The 19,149-nt window shown below is 39.2% G+C and overlaps 1 protein-coding gene across 3 annotated transcripts in view; it reads left to right on the top strand.

Moving 5' to 3' along the window:
* tyk2 (tyrosine kinase 2) overlaps positions 1 to 17,124 on the top strand; it is a 58,709-nt gene extending 41,585 nt beyond the window's left edge. For 2 of the 3 annotated variants that reach the window (XM_008103089.3, XM_062971479.1), the window contains exons 16-24: positions 1,246 to 1,397; positions 2,502 to 2,652; positions 4,222 to 4,319; positions 6,187 to 6,379; positions 8,776 to 8,894; positions 9,170 to 9,342; positions 11,145 to 11,262; positions 11,723 to 11,833; positions 12,969 to 17,124. In XM_008103089.3, coding sequence (XP_008101296.2) covers positions 1,246 to 1,397; positions 2,502 to 2,652; positions 4,222 to 4,319; positions 6,187 to 6,379; positions 8,776 to 8,894; positions 9,170 to 9,342; positions 11,145 to 11,262; positions 11,723 to 11,833; positions 12,969 to 13,103 — 1,250 coding nt within the window. In that variant the 3' untranslated portion in view covers positions 13,104 to 17,124. The remainder of the gene's footprint in view (positions 1 to 1,245; positions 1,398 to 2,501; positions 2,653 to 4,221; positions 4,320 to 6,186; positions 6,380 to 8,775; positions 8,895 to 9,169; positions 9,343 to 11,144; positions 11,263 to 11,722; positions 11,834 to 12,968) is intronic. The other variant, XR_010003203.1, reaches the window with a different exon arrangement.
* Positions 17,125 to 19,149: the final 2,025 nt, after the last annotated feature.

Raw genomic sequence — 19,149 nt, 5'->3', positions numbered from 1 at the left:
GAAGGGTGAATTTCATAATTGGTACATGATCAAAATGTTTGTTTGCCCCTATATGCCGCTGGGATGTAGTAAATCTTTGAATGAAATGCCTGCTACCTCTGCAGAAGTGAAACTTTGCGGAATTGGCCAGCTATAGCTTTTCTCCTGATCTCAAACAACATTTTACCAGCTTTGAGCAGCTTCAAAAGTGAACAGCCCTGGTCTCAGGCAGCTAGATCAGTGAGACAATCAGTAAGGAGATAAAGGGATGTCAGATGGAGATGGAAAGCCAGAAAGAGAGAAGAGTGTGGAAACTGAGGAAGGGCCTTGGTTTGATCTCACCACACCCACATTTCCTGTGAAAGGAAATGCAAGTGTACCTTTGTTCAGAAAGGAGACTACCCAGTACTGCTAAATACCAAGACCAGTTGCTGACCAAGCAGAAGATTAACTCATGTAGCCTGAACTGCTTGGTCATGAGGCATATGATTGGCTGGGAATTTCCATTGTATGGTAACCCACTCATTTTAACAAAACTTGTGTCAGTGAACTTTTCAGGGATTATTGGTTTATGAGTCAGATCATCTTAAGTGTTTTGGCACCCTTAAGTGGTGTAGGAGGAAAGTAATGCTTGTTCTTAATTAAGTGGTAACCTGTGGCTGGGCTTGAGAATTTGAAAGAGACTATTACAGTGCATTTTTATATTATACAAAACAGTTCCTTGCCATAGATGATGCCAGGGGAAATATTTCTAGTCTTGGAGTCAGGAAAAGGTAGCTTATGAGTCACATGTAGCTGCAATCTCTTCTTTGCAGCTCCTTAAGCCCCCAGGACATCCCCCAAATTGCTATTTTTAAGTGGTTGATCATTTCCTCTCAAATGGAAATATATTTACACCCCCCCAGTGACAAAAACTCCAGCCAAAATAATGATGATGGTTTATTTATTTCTGTATTGCTCTCTCTCCCAATGGCTCTCAAAGCATGACTTTCTTACAGAGTTGGGAAGCAGCAGTCTGAATGTTGCAAACCACTCCTTGATAGTCTTTTGGATTTATCCATTGTATTTATAACATTTATAAATTCTGTTTGCCTTCATTACAACATTCTGAGTGACATCTAAAACAGCAGTGAAAGCAAAAAGAATGCCTCGTGATGTGGTTACTTGATATAAACAACATCATGTCTGACATGTCCTTTGCACATTCACTTATATGTTCTTGGTTGTGTGGGTACTAATCCTTGATTTCTTTCTCTCCATGCAAAGAGCGAGTGGATCGGATCCCCTGGATTGCTCCAGAGTGTGTCAGAGATGTAAGCAACCTTAGTACAGCAGCTGACAAGTGGAGCTTTGGTACCACATTGCTAGAAATATGCTTTGATGCCGATGTGCCACTAAAAGAACGCACTCCTTCTGAGGTAGGATTTGCCTGTGTTGTTTTCCCCCTCAGATATACCCTGTGTATGTTTCTTGTTGCAGGATTGTGAACAAGGGCCCTAAATCCTAACCTTAATCCATATCCTTGTCCTAATCCAGAGGTCCCCAAACTAAGGCCCAGGGGCCGGATGCGGCCCTCCAAGGTCATTTACCTGGCCCCCGCCCTCAGTTTTATAATATAATATTTTTATATCAGTTTTAATAATATAATATATTGTATATACATATACTATTGATAAAAATAGTATAATGTTATACAATAAAATACTAACAATAATACCATATAATAATGTTAATTATATGTTATATATTACATATAATATTACAGTATAGTGGTATAGTTCAATATAGTAATATATGATGCTAATATTGTGCTATGCTAATAATATATTGTATGTACATACAGCTGCTCTGAGTCCCCTTCGGGATGAGAAGGGTGGGATATAAATGTAGTAAATAAATGTAGTAAATAAATAAATAAATAATTTTAGACTTAGGCTCACCCAAAGTCTGAAATGACTTGATGGCACACAACAACAGCAACAATCCTAATTAACCTTACTGTCTCATTGGCCAGTAGCAGGCCCACACTTCCCATTGAAATCCTGATAGGTTTATGTTGGTTAAAATTGTTTTCATTTTTAAATATTGTATTATTCTTTAATTGGTATTGTTGCATTGCACTACAAATAAGACATATGCAGTGTGCGTAGGAATTTGTTTGTATTTATTTTTCAAATGATAATTTGGCCCCTCAATAGTTTGAAGGATTGTGGACCGGCCCTCTGCTTAAAAAGTTTGAAATGGCTTTTGACAGCCTTTTTTCATAATATAAAATATTTTGCTCATGATGCAGAGGTAGGGATAAATCTCAGGAGTGGTTGCCAAGGGTGTTAAATGACTGTAAGAAATTAATCCTCAATGTTGAACCAGAGCAGCGGTTACATTATTCATTTTAAAACACGATACCACACTGATGAGAGCAAGATAACTTTTTACTAAAGGAGTGCTTGGAGATTCTCCATGTGAACTTCGACTTCCATGTGCAGTATACACATTAATGCACCAAACATTTCTCCCTGCAGAAAGAGCGCTTCTATGAGAAAAAACATCGCCTTCCAGAACCATCCTTTAAAGAACTAGCTACCTTAATCAGCCAGTGCCTGAACTATGCCCCCGCGGAGCGTCCTTCTTTCCGGACCATCCTGAGAGATCTTACCCAACTGCAACCACATAGTAAGGATCTGAGAGGATGCTGATAGCAGCAATTTCATAAACCTATGAAGTAGTGCACATTCTTTCTTTATAACCCGACTATGAGCCATTTAATGCCTATAAAGGTTCACTGTATTATTATTGTTATTGTCGAATTTATATAGTATCATCACTATAAATGGCACTTTACAAGAAAAAGAAGAATACATCATTTTCCTGACTGCAGGTTTGCAATCTAACTAAGACACAACCCAAAAGGAAAAGGGAATGGCAGATTACTACCTGTCTCTTTTCTCTCTCTGAGACCAGGGCAATTGTAATTAGGCTGAAAGAAGGGGTTTTCTCTCTGCTTCTATAAATCTGGTTTTTAGATGGTAAACGGGCTTATATAAAATTTGTTGATGGTATACTGTCTCTCTGTAATCGTGTCACAGTTTGTTAAAGTGGGGTATGAATGAATTGAAACTGAAGATCAAAACATAAAGTGTATCGGTTCAGACTGCCCAGTGCAATGTTGAATGTGGAGTAGCAACATAAAAGATTTAGAAAAAAAAGGTGAGAATTAAATGTAATGCAGAAAAAAACCCAGCTGCTTTAGAAGGACAATATAAAGAAAGCATAAAAATAAACACTGTTTAGCGTAAGCCAGTGATTGGCTTGAATCAGAACTTCTTTATTTTTTCCCCACTCATAACCTCTTTCTGCCCAAGAAATGTTTATGCAACCCCGAGTATATAGTTACATAAAAAAGACATAGGTAAAGGTAAAGGTTTCCCCTGACATTAAGTCTAGTCGTGTCCAACCTTGGGGGCTGGTGCTCACCTCCATTTCTAAGCCGAAGAGCCGCCGTTGTCTGTAGACATCTCCTAGGTCATGTGGCTAGCATAACTGCATGGAACGCCGTTATTTTCCCGCCGGAGTGGCACCTCTTGATCTAGTCACATGTGCATGTTTTCGAACTGCTAGGTTGGCAGAAGCTGGGCCTAACAGTGGGAGATCACCCTGCTCCTCGGATTCAAACCGCTGACCTTTCGGTCAGCAAGTTCAGCAGCTCAGCAGTTGAACCCACTGCACCATCAGGGGGTCAAAAAAAAAAAGAGATAAAATTCAGTATTTGCTGATTATAAATCAGCATTTGCAAGGTTTGTTAAACAAGCTGATTTTCTTTTTTTTATGAAGTATAGCTGCAGTATTTTCTGCAAAATCCACTGTAAACACTGCACGTTGTTTCTAACAGACTTCTGCACATATCTAAGTGGTATTCAGTAACTATTCACTGATACCAAATTTTTGGGTCCCCAACATTAAGCAAAAGGGACCCCATTTCAGGTCGAGACCCACAGTTTAAGAAGCAGTGGCATTAATGAGGAATAGAAAAATATTGAAGCTACCAACTCTTGTTCTTTTCCAGTATTGGACTCTTTAAAAAGGATTGCATATGGATTGTATAGTACTGTGCACTGCAGTAGTATTTCTTTTTCAATTCCACAATATATTTGCAGACCTCCTAAGTTTTCCTTGTGTTTGTTTCCTTCTAACTCTTACACATCTCACTGTCTGGTTCCCAACTCTTAAGCTTTTATTTTCCAGACCCTCTAGACATCAGCTCTGTGAACCCTGAATTTCCTGAATCTGACCCAACTGTCTTCCAGAAGCGCTACCTGAAGAAGATCAGAGATCTGGGTGAGGTAGGTTGGTTTTGTTTTTGTTTGAAGTTTGACTAAGTTTCTTTCTACAAATTATACCAAGTAAGAATTGAAATCAAAGCCCTTTATGACTCCACGCTTCCATTCTGTGACATTTCATTCTAAATATTTTTTTCACATTTTTGAAGCATAAAAAATACCATCACACAGAACATTATTCTGTGGTGCTAGGTTTGCATGCATAGAAGATACTTTTTATGCAGGAGAATTCAGCCATTCAGTTCCTGTCCACCTGCAGCCCAGCATTTTTATTGATGAGAATGTAAGATGGTGTTTCTGGTTTTATGATAGGTATTCAATACTCTTTGTGGTCTCACATTTAATAAATACATGAATGATTAATGGGATCACATATCTGGCTTTTGTGGCCTTTCCAAAACAGTTGCATACTTGTAGTTTATATGAAAGGCCGCTGTGTCACTATAGATGTATGTACTAGGATTCCTATATTCTCTTTACACTTACACTGACTGAGCAGACACAGGGAAGTCATGTTGGCCTTTGGGGGTGTGACTAGCAGGCATACTTTTATAGCTACTTCATTTATTGGAAAAGTGGTTTTAAGTATCTATATGTTTTAGCTGACTTATGTATTTTATGTGTTGTATTTTATGAATAGTTGTTAATGGTTTTAAATGTGTTGCTGTTTTATTGATCTGTTTGGCATTGAATTTTGCTGGTTGTTGTAAGCCGCCCTGAGTCCCCTCGGGTGAGAAGGGCGGGGTAGACATGTTGTAAATAAATAAATAAAATAAATAAAATTATTCACTGGAACTGGTGGATGGACAGGGTCTGTATAATGGAAGTCAAAAGACGATACTTTGCAATACTAACACATACTTTAAGCCATTTTTCCTAACTGAGCTTTAGAAACAAACTTTGATTTCATCATCCAGGCTTGCCAGACAAACCACAGTTTATAACTGCTTTGAATAATTTACATTTTGGTTAAGTCTTGAGACCCCCTGTTGGGAGAAAGGGAGGAAAAATAAATAAATATTAGTGGCAGTAGACACAAGCAGAAGAGCAGAAACTGTCAGTAGTTTGTATTTATATCATGCCAAACCATGCGTTGCTATTTCCATGTTTTTATTCTTTCTAGTTAGCTGATAATAAACTATTTGGTTTAAATGTGTGTCCATGAATCAGCCTGTTTGAGAATGGATACGCACCTGGGCTCTTTAGGACGTCTCCCTACTGCCCACTTTTCTTCAATTCCAGCCCTTTAGAACCATCTGCTTGGTAAACTTGATAATCCCATTGATAACATGGACTAGGCATTGAAATAGTTTGCATGGGCAGTGAAATAAAATTAATTTTAGCTGTAGAAAAAGAGAACAAAGGGGGCAAGTAGGAATCATTGCCGTTTTTTCGATAGAAATTCTTTATCAAGGGAAATGTTTCTTTTAAAAAGTTACTCACTGACTACACCAATTGAGTACTGCTATGTTGGTTTAATCAGCACCAGTGTAATACTGCCATGTTTGTTTAATCATGTTTATCTCACTATAAACAATTACTGGAAAGCACCTAGACTATTTATCAAAGGTTTTTGTCAGTGGGTTGGAAACATGCAGTAGTTTTTTCTCACAACTTCAGATTTGACTGTGAAATCTATTATTGGCTGACATTAATGCTGGTTAAGATACTGAGCAAAAAGGGAGCTTGTCATAAGATTAATTCCTGCATTGGTTTGTCACATAGGATTGTTTGCCCTGGGAACATTCTGAAGATTGGGTTTTTCTCTAGTAATGTTGTGTACACCTTTTCAGGTGCAGTGAAATGTTTGTCTTTTGAGATATCAAATCTCTCTCTTTTTTTTTTGTTTCTTCCCTCTCATTTTGGTTAGGGTCACTTTGGCAAAGTGAGCCTGTACTGCTATGATCCCACCAACGATGGCACGGGTGAGATGGTGGCAGTGAAGTCATTGAAATCAGGCTGCAGCCAACAGCTGCTGACTAGTTGGAAAAAGGAAATTGAGATCCTAAAAACCCTCTACCATGAAAACATTGTCAAGTACAAGGGCTGCTGTAGTGAACAAGGTATGAGATCTAATGTGTTGGCACCTAAAGGCCTGGGTGTATGGGTTCTTGGCATTGGAGTGTTTTTAGGCAGGGGAGATTACAAAAGGAGCACTTATCTTCATTGTTACTTCATTTGTAATTATTTTCAAAAATTAGGGGTCTGTTGATCTTTAACAGATGCTGCAGCAACATATCTCTTTCTCATCACTTTTTCCACAGCACTGTTAACCCTTCCAGTGTTTCTACTAGCGGTCATGGTCAGAGAAATGACCATATGAAACATTTTGAGGAATTCTTGAATCTGAATACATCTGCCACATATGTGCAGCTGGACTTGGAACCTCAAGAGTCCTTGATTGTTATGGACAGCTCAGCCATAGGCATAATGTGAGGCTATCTGCCATTCACCATTCTCTCTAAGAGAAGTGGTTACAACCTTTAAGGAGTAGTGACATGCAGGTTGAGTATTCCTTGTCTAAAATGTTTAGGACCAGAAATGTCCAATATTTCAGATGTTGTGACTTTTGTTTTGGATTTTGGAATACTTGCATATACATAATGAGGTATCATTGAGATGGGGCCCAAATCTAAACATGAAATGTATTTCATATAAACTTTACACACCTATTCTGAAGGTAAATTTATGCTCAATATCTTTAAAGTTTGTGTACATTGAACCACCAGAAAGCAAAGATGTCACTATCTTAGACATTCAGGTGGACATTTTTGGATTTTTGGAATACTGTATTTACTCAAATCTAATCACCTTTTTTAGCTAAATTACCTTCCCAAAATTAGGGTGCGCGTTAGATTTGCATAATATAATAATCTTAGTCCTGAGTCAAAGCAAAAAGGGAAACTACTTTAGGAGCTGCACCTTAAGCTCCTATTTGAGGGACATCATCTCTAATTTAATTGCCATGGCTGAATACTAGGATTTGTAGTTGGGTGAGGCATCCACATTCCTTGGCAGCCTCCGTGATCTCAAACTACAGGCCCCATGACCTCATAGCATTGAGCCAGAGCATTTAGTGGATTCATTCTACAACATAGATGCACCCCATGGTTTTCTTTTCCATTGCTGGAAGCTTTGGTGCTCTAACGCTTTTGATTTTACAGAAGGAATTCTAATAATAATAATAATAATAATAATAATAATAATAATAATAATAATAATAATTTTATTCTTGTATCCCGCCCCATCTCCCCGTAGGGACTCGGGGCGGCTCACATGGGGCCTTGCCCAACATCACAATATAAAAACAAATCAAAACATCTAAATTTACAACAATAAATCAACAATATCAGTAAAACCATCATAAAAACAATCTTGCAAGAAAAAGCGTTAAAAACAGATATAAAACACAAATCTAGGCCAAAGGGCGAATGTGTCAAATCGGGGGGAGGTAGTTACGTAATTGACATAGTCATTAAAGTACTAGAAATGACAATAATGACAATAAGAAGGCGAATCAGTGGGTCTATTCTAAGCAGCCAGCAACTGTAATGTGCACCTTTTGGGCCAAATGACTGGGTGTACTTTTTGTCGCTGTGGATTACATTTGCCAGAAAATACTTTTTTTTGCTTTCAGGGTTTTGAAAATTGAGATGCGCATTAGATTTGATGGCACATTAAACTCATGTAAATATGGGTTTCAGATTTTGGAATTCCAGATAAGGGACACTCCATCTGTACCATGAGTTATGGGTGCTAGAAAAAAAAGTCAGAAGGAATATCCCTTCTTCACTCTTACCACTCTGCCTTTCTACATGTGTCTCCCATTCATTTTCCCTTCCCTTCATTTTCTTTTTCCATACATACGTCCCTGAATGTATTTGCTTAATGGTATCTGCTCTATTATGCATCTCTCCTGGAAGCCTGCCACCAGCCCACCTGTCACTTCTACTGTGACTTCCATCCTCCCCACTGATCTTTGTGCTAGCTGTGATGTTATGGGCTTTTAGTGGAAATAGTTATTTATTTATTTATTTATTTATTTGCAACATTTATACCCCGCCCTTCTCACCCGAGGGGACTCATAAAATATTGTTTTATCTATAAAGGGAATTTGGTGGTGTATGTTTTTTGTAATAGAGGTAATCGGGAAAGGAGTTGGTGGAAGGAGCTGAACAAATGGAATGCTGAAAGTGAGTTGTGATTGATGGAATGACTGAAGGGATTAGCACTTAGTCTGGAGATGGTTGAGTATAGAGTGAATGAGCGAGAATAAGGATTGAAAGAATCAGTCGGGTTTAGAAATTAATGAGCGTAGTATAAGAGTGTGACCTGTCTTGTAGTAGAATGAGTGAGAATGAAATACGGTATGACCTCTGTGTCCATGGAACCAATATATGTGGCTTCACTTATCCTCAGAACAGCAGTGGAAATAATTTTCTAAAATATTTGTTTCTAGGGGAAAAGGTTGTGCAACTTATCATGGAATATGTGCCTTTGGGGAGCCTGAGGGACTACCTACCCAAGCACAATGTCAGCCTGGCCCACATTCTTCTCTTTGCCCAGCAGATTTGTGAGGTAATGTCTCCCAGCCTCAGGAGGGGAATTTAATGTGGACACAGACCCAGGAAATAAAATTATTTGAGATCATAGGCTTTGGTGAGGGATTGAATAAGATTGAGGGATGAGGGAAAATGGCGCTTTGGCTTTGGAAGATGATCCCACCCACCAAGATTCAGGATTCCTGATTCTGATTTTGGTCCCAATTTCTGATTGTTGGCTTCTTAATTACAGTTGTGACTAGGAATTCTATTTCTAAAATACTTTTATTTATTATTTCCTTGCTTACTTAGGGAATGGCTTACCTCCACTCCTCACGCTATATCCATAGGGATCTTGCAGCCAGGAATGTCCTTTTGGAGAATGAGAATGTGGTGAAGATAGGAGACTTTGGACTTGCCAAAGCCATCCCTGAAGGACATGAATATTATCGTGTCTGTGAAGATGGTGATAGTCCTGTCTTTTGGTAAGTAAGCAGTCACAAAACCATATGGATTTCAGACATTTGAAGAGAATGAGATAACTAAATTGCAACTCATTTATACAGACAATGTAATATCTTGAAAGGAAAGAAAAAAAATTCACAATGGGCTCTGATTTTGGAAAGGTTCCGTGTGAATCACAGACAGATGTTCCTAATAATGAGGAAACACTCTGTGCTTTGAAACTTAAGAGCCAAGAGTAAGGCATCTAGGACTATATATTTTTATATGCTCTGATAATTCTTGTTATCCTTTCTTCTAATACAATTGAAAGTTCTAACTTGTCTTCTGAAATGAAGATCCAGATCACCATCCTGCTCTGCTTGTGATGTTTTCAGAAATAGACTAGCTGTGCCCGGCCACGCGTTGCTGTGATTTATGGGAATCATTTGTTGGGCAGGTGGAATAGCAGTGAATAGAACTGCAGCCTCAAAGCCTGGCTGTTTTCTTATTTTGGGAATCCTTGTTTGGTAAGATGGAATGTAATGGAATAGGCTTGCTGCTTGGAAAGCTGGGTACTTGTGTTCTAAGGGGATGGTTTTTTGGCCAATTTGAATTGCACTGAATAGCCTCACTGCTTCAAAGCCTGGCTGCTTTCTATATAGGGGCATCCTTCCTTGGGCAGGTTGAATAAGACAGAGTAGCCTCGTGGCTTCAAAACCTGAGGGTTTTCTATCTAGGGGAAATCTGGTTGGGCAGGTTGAATTGCACTGAATAGCCTCGCTGCTTCAAAGCCTGACCGCTTTCTACATAGGGCCATACTTCGTTGGCCAGGTTGAATGGGATGGAATAGCCTCATGGTTTCAAAGCCTGGGGGTTTTCTGTCTAGGGGAATACTTGGTTGGCTAGGTTGAACAGCACTGAATAGCCTTGCTGCTTGCAAGCCTGGCCGCTTTCTACCTTGTGGAATTCTTAGTTGGCCAGGTTGAATAGCAATTAATAGTCTCGGTGCGGCAAGTATGAATGCTGCAATTAGCCACCTTGATTAACATTTAATGGCCTTGCAGCTTCAAAGCCTGGCTGCTTCCTGCCTGGGGGAATCCTTTGTTGAGAGGTGTTAGCTGGCCCTGGTTGTTTCCTTTCTGGAATTTCCCTGTTTTCAGAGTGTTGCTCTTTATTTACTGTCCTGATTTTAGAGATTATATTGTTCTGTATTATTATACCACAGTAATTATTATATATTATGTTTATAATCTTATATTATCTGCTTAGAACTGGATTATATGAGGCCCCTTCTACACAGCTGTATACAATCAACACTGATCTGGATTATATGACAGTGTGGACTCAAAATAATCCATTTCAAAGCAGATACTGTAGATTATCTACCTTGGCATTCTGGGTTATATAGGTGTGTGCAAGAGCCTTGAGTCTACACTGCCGTATAATCCAGTTCAAATCAGATAATCTGTATTTTATAGGCAGTGTGGAAGAGGCCTGATTGAAGAAGACCTGGGCACCATTGTTGCTGAGTGGGTTGCTAGGAGGGGCATACCCTTCTAATTGGCATTTAGGGGGGGAAATGCCTGTTCCTGTCCTCTAATTTGGACTTTATTTTTCTAGGGCTTTTTGTTTGAAAGGCATATTTTGGATGACTATGTCTTTTTGTGGCCAAATTTTGTGTGATTGGGTTCAGTGGTTTTGCTTACTCCATAATAAAACACACATTACATTTATATATATATATATAGATTGCTAGACCAGATGGTCTTTACTCTGATCCAGCAAGAAAACCTTTATGACTTTTTATTTGCAATTCATCTGCTTTGTTTTCTGTGCTCTGCAGGTATGCTGTGGAATGCCTGAAAGACTGTAAATTCTACTACACCTCTGATGTCTGGTCCTTTGGTGTAACGTTGTATGAACTCTTGACACGCTGTGATTCTAGTCAGAGCCCTCCCACGGTGAGTGCAATCAATAGCGATACAAAAAGAAATGATAAATGTTTAACCAGGCTGAGGGTTGTGAAGTGATCTTGGTATGCTTTTGCCAGTTTTAGATGGCTTTACTCCAAGGTTCCGTTGTTTCAGTTGCAGTTTAGTTTCCCAATGTGTTTCAGATTTAGCCACCTGTTATTGGCACATATACTATATATGTGTTGCGTATTTTTTACAATATGCACCAGTTTCTCCAAGCTTTTTTAATCTGCCTTTTCATCTGCCCAATCAAAACTAGTAAGAAGCTACAGAGTAAGTTGTGTTTTCTTTGGAGAATCCCACTGCCTGTAAAAAAGAAAGTTTTGTTATATGCATTTTGATGTCTCTAGAAAAACAAAGAATTTGCAGTGTAAGGAACTCAAATCATGCTGTATTTGTCTGCCTTCTTCCCAGAACACTCACTATGGATTTCTCCCTCTTGTTTTAGAAATTCATTGAAATGATTGGGGCAATCCATGGTCAAATGACAGTGCTGAGGCTTATAGAGTTGCTGGACCGAGGGAAAAGGTTGCCCATCCCAAAAGACTGTCCTTTTGAGGTGAGCCTGGATCTGTGTCTTTTATCTTTACTCTTTGAACCACAGAACTTGCTGTTTGTTTGAAATATTTTAACTGTGTAGCAGTAGGCAAGCTTCTGTGTTGCAGTGGAATAGAACTGGCTAATATGACTGAAACATTTTTAGGAGGGAACCTGTTTTATTGAAAGCAATGACCCCCCCCCCCATCCACACACACACACACGCACATACATTCATGCTCATTAAATTTGTTTAGACTCAATATGGAAAGTGCTGGAAATGGCAGCTCTTAAGAATAAAGGCTTCTATATTATATATCATAGAATCATAGAATCATAGAGTTGGAAGAGACCACATGAGCCATCTAGTCCAACCCTCTGCCATGCAGGAAAAGCACAATCAAAGTACCCCATACATGGTCATCCAGCCTCTCTTTTAAAGCCTCCAAGAAAGGAGCTTCCACCACACTTCAAGATTGAGAGGTCCACTGCTGAACAGCTCTTATAGTCAGGAAGTTCTTCCTAATATTCAGGTGGAATCTCCTTTCCTGTAGTTCGAAGCCATTGGTGCATTGAGTCCCAGCCCTATTTTACACTGCCATATATTGCAGGTTATCAAAGCAGATAATCTACATTTTCTGTTTTGACCTGGATTATATGAGTCTGCACTACATATAACCCAGAATAATCTGGATTTTATATGGCAGTGTAGAAGGGACCCTAGTCTCCAGGGCAGCAGAAAGCAAGTTTACTCCCTCTTCCTTATGAATTGTGATCGCCTAAATGTAGCATGTGACAATTAAATTTATTTATTGGTCATGATGCAGTTATTTCTGTAGAAACCATGAAATGGAGATACAACAGAATTTCATTATTGTCCAATTGCTGACCAATCATTTTAACTGCTAGAATATAGACCATGGAATGGTTACTTATCACTTAGTTTTTACCATAATTGATAGGATATGTAAATTTCCCATCCTCCAACTAGCATGGAATGGATTGCAATTTGCCTTCCATGTGCATTGAAAGGGCATAGATACTTTGTTTCAGCAACACAACTATAATGTGGGTTTACAAAACCTTCTTTCTGTGCTAGCCTTCTCTTCCTTATTCCATGTGCCCGTTCTGTTCTAAACCTGTGACTTCTTCTCCAGATTTACCGCCTTATGAAGAACTGTTGGGAGCTGGAGTCTTCATTCCGCCCATCCTTCGCAAACCTTGTACCCATCCTGAAAGCCTTCCATGAAAAGTACAAGGCCCAGGACCCCTCTGTTTTCAATGTGTGTTGAGCAAGAGGAAGAGATTCTCAGCTAAAGACCCCACTCTGATCTGCACTCAGTGTACTTGGAAAGCCACATTGCCACCAGGGAAGCTGCTTTTGAGTATTGCCCTGTCTTGGAACTTTGACATAACGTCGATTTACTGTCCAGAGCCAGTGAAGAATGTGCCTGCTTGATCAGGCTTCATCCTCTGCCCTTTCAAATGTGATATGATTCATGGGAGGATCCTCTCAGATTTTCTTTTTTGAATACAGGCAGCTTGGGCTTATGAAGCAATGTCTGTTAATGTCAGCCTGCATCTGAGTGGTCTTGAAAGCCACACAACTTTGTCTAAGTGTGTGAAGTCACAAGTGCAGGAAAGTGAATGAGTCCTCACTGTATTTTTCTGGTTTGGTGTAGACAAACAATACAATTGGATTAAAAGGTCAATGAGAAGAGAACATGGATATTTAAGGGCAACACCCTGGCTTACTATAAGTGTCTGTATTGCACAGGATATGTAGCATGCAGAATATTTAGTGCTGCATCTGCTTAGTAATCATGAGACTATTGGACCCTTTGCTTGGAACAGTTTTCCTAGAAAAAGTTCTTTTTTGAAATTTGCCTTTAATCCTTTTTTCAAAGGAAATGATTCAGACACCCAAAGACATATGAACTAGTTTTTGTTCTCATGTACTCAGTTTCTGGGTATTTTAAAGCTCTTAAATTCTTTACATGCCATCACCTTCCACCCATGGTATAGCTACCTTTGCACTTCCTTATTGAAGCAGATGTTTGTCTTTCTACTAAACATTTATGATGGAATCATCATATGTGCTCTCAACTGATTGGATACAAGAAAAGTGAACACCTTATAACAACTTTTAATGGCACATAGAAGTTTTAGGTTCACGCTGAAAAGTGACTCCATGCTGTCACCCAGTAATAATGAAGAAAAGATTTTACTTTGTTCAGAAATGCTTTTCCAATTACGAAACTTAGAATAATAGAATCATACAGTTGGAAGAGACCTCGTGGGCCATCCAGTCCAACCCCCTGCCACGAAGCAGGAAAATTGCATTCAAAGCATCCCAGGCATCAGCTTACTTCATCTCTATGAATTTTCTCAGAACTAACTGTGTTTTTAGTGGACATAAATGAGCCTCTTCTTTTACTAAAAACCGTTATTCATCCTGTTGTTTGTTTGGAATCATCAACCAATACCAAAACTCTTCAGCAACCTCTCATTCACTGCTCTTGTAAGCCAGAAACTTTGAGGTGTGTGTCTTTTGAATTTGAAGAGGGTGGTTGGGAAGAAGAAAGGCTGCAGGACTTAAATCATACTGAAACTAAAGATAAGTAATGATAGTGCCTTGGGGCCACTGACTTGGTTGCTGTTGCCCAATCACCACCTTTTCTGTTGTAAAGTGTAGTCAAGTTTTGGTTTGCCAATAATCCTGGTGGTGAGCTGTCACCTTGGAGGGAAAACTAGGAGCCATATGCATCCACATTGACTGTGATATCTTAACTGTCCTACTTTTTAAAATGCTTTCTTGCACCCTAACTTTCAGGAGATTTGTTTTCATTTCAGGTACTTCATTATTTTTCTTTAAAAAAAAAAGAAAGAAAAAACAGACCAGCTTTGAACATAGCCAGCTCCATTTTCATAGATACATTTCAAATTTCAGCTAATTGTTGAAAGTTCTAGGTTTTGTCTTTTGTTATGTGCCCCAAAAACCAGTATCCCACTTGCTTACAGTACTGTTTCCTGCCTTGTTGACATGTTTTCTTTATCACCCTTCATCACCCTATCTCTTCTTCATACTCTGGAGATTGGTTCTGACTACTTTTTGTGAACTTGAGACTGTTGGACATTGATGAGCCTGTCCCAGGCTGTTTCTCCTTGGAGCGGAGATAAGTTTTGCCACACACAACTCTTCATATATTATAAAAGCATACTGTAAGAATTCACAGTTTCATAAAAGTATATTTTTCTTTCTGTTTCTGGGAAGATAGATCAAATATAAAGGAATGACATATGCAGTTGGTTAAAACTGCTCTTTCATTAACTGTGCTGTGAAAGCCAATTGTATGCTTCGATTTTCCAGAGGCTTGATATTCTTTCCACAAGGCCACTTGGTTGAGGCCCACTCTGTTAAAGAAAAGGAACACACGAGAAGTTGGAAGTGTTCTTGGTCTTATTGTCCAGTTTTATTCAAACAGTTTTATACATTGAACTCTTGCTTGGTGCCTATTTTGACTCTGCAGTCTGAGTACCACATTACAGAACTGAATTGAGGGGAGGGTTTGTATATTTATTATCTGGGTATGATCAGTTAAATGTCTACCAAATAAAGTAAAGGTGGGAAGGGAATAAGGCATATGCATAACATTTAACATGGCTTGGATTTTTCAAAGGGGCACCTGGATCACCTACATACAAATTACCAGAAAGATTTACAGGACCTGCCTCTCTTTCTCACTCAATGTGGCCTGGCAACATGCAGAACTGTATGAGCATATCTTTGAAAATCTTTGGCTTTGAGATCAAGATATGAATTTAGATCAATTCTAATATTGTTCAGAAATGGCTAGTGAGGCACTCCCATCCCACCCCCTTGAAATCTCAGTAAAGCCAATCAGTTGTACCTAATAATGGTCTCCTACAAGAAAAATAAGAAGCATTCCAATTTCGGCCCCTTCTCATTCCTGACAGACAAGGCCACAATCTAGAGCAGGGCTTCTTAAACCTTTACACTTAGGACCCCTCTTAGCCCAAGAAATTTTTCCATGACCTCAGATATATAGGTATATAAATCAGGTATGAAATCAAACATTTACTGATAACAAGTCAGCATCTGCAAGGCTTACAAGGCTTATTTGCCTTTTCAATGAAGTACAGCTGAAGTATCTGCAGAATCTATTGTAAGTATTGCATAACTGAATCATGTAAATGTCTAAAGGTTATGCTATTAGGTTAGGATCATTAAAAAATTGGGACCCCAACATTGAACCGAGGAGACTTCATTTGGGTTCGGGACCCACAGATTAAGGAGCACTGATCTAGAGAACTGCAAAATTAATTTTGTTAGCCTAAGGACTCTGTGCTGCAAATCCTGGGCTTGCTTGACTGGAATTAAATCCAACTCATGTTAGAGAGCTTTCTTCAAGTATGTGTTCATATAGTGGCAACCTTAAGAGTTGTTTACGTTGAACAACAAGTAGCAGTTTGCAATGGGTTTGGTGAGGATCAGTGTTTAAAGAAGGCAAAACTTGGTAGGGACAAACCCAACCTCTTTGCATGTACACCTTGAGAGGGTTTTTTCTTTTGGTACTGCAGCATAAAACAGTAGATATCACATAGACTAATTCTAGGAAGACTTGCTTTTTTAGTTTTGCAATTCTGTTAGACAACTGGGTATAAAAGATGAACAGATGACAAATTTAAAGGTGTTAATCATGTTTATTATTTTGGAGGACTACATGAGCACTCATTGGTATATTTGTGTAATTGGCTTTAAAACTAGTCTTCTCTCCCCCCCCCCCCCCCCCCCCCGCCCCTGTACATTTTATTTTTGGGTACAGAATTGCATCCCAAGCCTGCACTACCAGCCCTGTCTCTGGAGTGTGGAGCAGTGCCACCTGTCTTAGCTGGCAAGCTACTTCTGGCCTACAGAGCTAAGCTGAAGAACTTCACAGCACTGTGCCTTTTTGTATCTGGAACTGCACTGAAGATTTGAGGCAAGGAATCCTCCCTCCACAGAAGCATGGGCAAGCTTCAGCTCAGCCTCTCTTGCTTTATCTGTGCCCAAAGCTGCTGTCTGTCTGTGAGATAGAGTTTGTGAGTGAGAATGAGTGTATTTGAGAGACTGAGAGACAGAGTGTCTCTGTGTGTATCCATGTGCAAGAATGCGTTTGATAAAATTCATTCTTGCAAATCTTACTGTAATGTGAATGTATCCTTCTATTCTAATAGGAGCTAGAATAAACTATGTGTAATATCGCCATAATCTGTACATTTTTCTTCAAATAAAGGTAATGTAACTTTTAATGGTTTTGTGACGTTTTGTTTTGTGTCTGAAACTCCCTAGGGTGGCCAATTTTTACTTAGGAAACTGATGTCCTTGATTTAAACATGCTGAGATATGCCATCATCTGGAAAAAAAAAGATTCCACAGACTCTACATTTTCTGATATAGGAGATGTTTCCTGAGAGTCAAACTGAATTGGAAAATGTAGATAAAGGAAGATGGAAAACATGTAATCCTCAAACATTTTGCAAATTCCCATATTTCACACAATTAATTATGCTGGTCAGGGCTGATGGGAGCTATAGTCTAAATAGAGACTCTTAAATTCACTGCCTCATTAGGACTTAATGGCAAATCAGCCGGGAAGGGAGAACGTTAAAGGAGAGAACTGTGTGGAAAAGGATGCCAGGGTAGAAAGGGGCAGAAATGCTAAGAGAACAAATGTCAGGAAAAGGAAGAGTAATAGGGAAAGCGTGTCCAGCAGTGCCGGATTTACCATTGTGCTTAGGTGTGGTTAAGCACAGGGCCCGGTTGGCCAGTGGGAGCCCATCTTCCTGCCCCCATTTTTTATGGTGGATTTTGCAATTTTAATCACCTCTCCAGGGCTTGCTCTTTATGGCATCACAAAGTTGTCCCAAAGTCCCAAGAGTTGTCTCAAAGTTTCTGGTCTTGAAATCTCAGGGACTGAAACAGTCCTGATTTGGAAACTATGTACCTCAAAGACTTCTTGTGAAAATGAAACAAGGAAAGCCCATATATGCCATGACACAAGTTCCCTGAAAAGAAAACATTTTACAAACCCTGTACTATAAACTATACACTAAATCTGGAATTCATTACATTCAGAATAGCCAAGCCATATAAAGCAGCAATTTTATGAATGCACTGTTCTGTATGGAAAGGGGGAGAACGATGACGGAGATGTAGCAATGGGCGTTGAAATTTACACCAAATCAGCTACCCTTTCTATTTCTTGAAACATCATCTAGCTTTGTTCCTTCAGGTCCAGTGATCTTTTCACTGAACAGCTGCAGAAGGAAATAAAAACAGTGGTCCTGTCATAACACAAAACAAAGTACAATACCAGAAAAATGTATAAAGGACCAAAGAGAATCCCAAGAAAGACAAGAAACATCTTTTGAGATTAGAAAATACAGCCAAGTAAACAACAGGAGGGAAAAGCCAGCTGCATTAGGAAGCACTGAGGGGATTGTCCTGCTGCTTGTTTCCTTTCTTAAGGTTTCACTTTTGGGTTTACAAAGGTCAGCTGGCTAGCCAATGCAGGAAATTAGGTGCTGCAGTAAATATGCTCAAAATCTGATCCAACAGCTCTATTTAGTATTCGTACCACTACATGCCTTCATTACTAAGAAAACAAATTGTCTCCCGCAGAAGGTGTACTTTAAATGTTATGCATGGTTAACATCTAGGCAACTATACTCAAAAGCAACACCAGCTAGGATATAAGAGCACAATAAAAAAAGAAAAAAGGTCAGAGGGGAGGGAAGTGTGCATTATGAATCAGCAGGAAATAACAAGCACCAAAAATAAAACAGGCCAGTGTGTCTCATTAAAGTTACGTACTATGGGTAAATATACAGCAACTGCCATAAAACATGCTTTCACTTGCCAATGTGCTTGTCAGTCAACTTAGTGGCTTATTAGCATGCTGCAGGCATGTTTTCCTTTCCATAAAGGTGCTGCCACCCTCCATCCATCAATTACAGTCATTCCATCACAATTACTGGACTTGCAGGGGTAGGACCCCTGCAACAATGGAAAGCCCAGAAATAAACACTTTTTTAAAAAAAAAAAAATCTGAGAGAATACCTTTCTAGCAATCTAGAAGAAGGCAGAACTACTTAATGCTTTCTTTGCCTCAGTCTTCTCACAAAAAGAAAGCAGTCCTCAACCTCAGAGGCATAGAGTAGATGAAGGATTAGGGGAAATCCAACCCCAGATAGGGAAACAAGTAATCTGGAAATACCTGACTGCTCTAAACGAATTGAAGTCCCCAGGGGCAGATCAACTACATCCATTGAAGG

The sequence above is a fragment of the Anolis carolinensis genome, chromosome 2 (genome assembly GCF_035594765.1).
Source record: "Anolis carolinensis isolate JA03-04 chromosome 2, rAnoCar3.1.pri, whole genome shotgun sequence".
Taxonomy (NCBI): Eukaryota; Metazoa; Chordata; class Lepidosauria; order Squamata; family Dactyloidae; genus Anolis; species Anolis carolinensis.
The sequence above is the reverse complement of the archived record's forward strand: the minus strand, read 5'-3'. Positions and strand labels throughout refer to the sequence as shown.